The 1271-nt window shown below is 56.6% G+C and overlaps 1 protein-coding gene across 1 annotated transcript in view; it reads left to right on the top strand.

Moving 5' to 3' along the window:
• TMEM173 (transmembrane protein 173) overlaps positions 1-421 on the top strand; it is a gene marked incomplete at its 3' end in the record, with an annotated part of 9063 nt that extends 8642 nt beyond the window's left edge. The window contains 1 exon segment of the mRNA XM_009573721.1: positions 235-421. Coding sequence (XP_009572016.1) covers positions 235-421 — 187 coding nt within the window.
• Positions 422-1271: the final 850 nt, after the last annotated feature.

The following is a 1271-nucleotide window of genomic DNA, read 5'->3' as shown; positions in this document are numbered from 1 at the left end:
TCCCTGCCTCCCTGCCGGGCCAGTTGCTCTTTCCCCGCTTAACACAGGGCAGGGGACACTGGGCCCAGAACCAGTGTCCCTGTCCCGGGGGTCCAGCGCACAGCACCAGTGCAGGGCAGGCCACGGGGCTGCCGAGGGGTCTCGAGGGCTCTGCCCAGCACCAGGGTCCCCCAGCAGCCCTTTGCCAGGCGCTTGGTCCTCCTGTCCCAATGTCTTTTTCTTCCGTCCCTGCAGGTCTGGCACTGCGCAGTGGAGTATGCCACCCCGCTGCAGTCCCTCTACGCCATGTCCCAGGATGAGTGTGCTGCCTTCAGCCGGGAGGACCGCCTGGAGCAGGCCAAGCTTTTCTACAGGACATTGGAGGAGATCCTGAAAGGCTCCAAGGAGTGCGCGGGTACCTACCGGCTCATTGCGTACGAGGGTGAGTGAGGAGGGGAGGAGGGAGGGGTGCCCAGCACGGTGGCTGTGCTCCCCCAGCCCCTTGTGTGACCTCGGATCGGGGCAAACAAGGGGAAGTAAGCAGGATCCATGTAGCGTGTGGCTGATATCCCCACTCACACGGGCATGGGGGTCCCTGCCGCGGCGGGAGGAAGGGCCTGCTCGCTGACACAGAAGGACTTCTTTCTGTGGGTCTCAGAGGAGTGGGGAGGATGCTGGCAGAGCTGGTCCCTGTTGAAGTCCTCAGAGGCACCTGAGACAAGCAGTCTTCCGATGGGGCAGCAAGAATGCTCCCTCAAGGATTAAATATAACACTGGGCTTCCAGGGAAAGGAGCAGCTCCCTTCACTGCTGATGTTCCTGGGACAAATGGCAGGGGCTGTCAAGCCCTCCCCAGCACTGGGATGGGTGTTGGTGTGTGTGCTGGCTCAATAGCATTCCTCCTGACAGGGATGCGAAGGAGCGAGGCTATCCCATCTTCCTTTTAATTTCCCTTCTCACCTCTGCCAGAGCAGCAGGGCTTGAAAACAGCTTGCTGCTTCTTGCTGAAATGAATCTCATTGTTTTTCAGAGGAAATTCAGCGCTTCCCCTGATGGGGAGAAGCATTTCTATCTGGCGTGGTTTAACCCGGCAGGCAGCCAAACACCACGCAGCCGCTCGCTCATACCCCCTACCCACAGTGGGACGGGGAGAGAATTGTAAGGGTAAGAGTGAGAAAAACTCATGAGCTGAGATAAAGGCAGTTTAATAGAACAGAAAAGGAAGTGAAACTAATAAAAATAATAACAATAATGATAATGATAATGATAATGATAGAATACACAAAATGAGTG

Source organism: Fulmarus glacialis, unplaced genomic scaffold (assembly GCF_000690835.1).
Source record: "Fulmarus glacialis isolate BGI_N327 unplaced genomic scaffold, ASM69083v1 scaffold1653, whole genome shotgun sequence".
Taxonomy (NCBI): domain Eukaryota; kingdom Metazoa; phylum Chordata; class Aves; order Procellariiformes; family Procellariidae; genus Fulmarus; species Fulmarus glacialis.
This window is presented reverse-complemented; position numbering and strand designations above follow the sequence as displayed.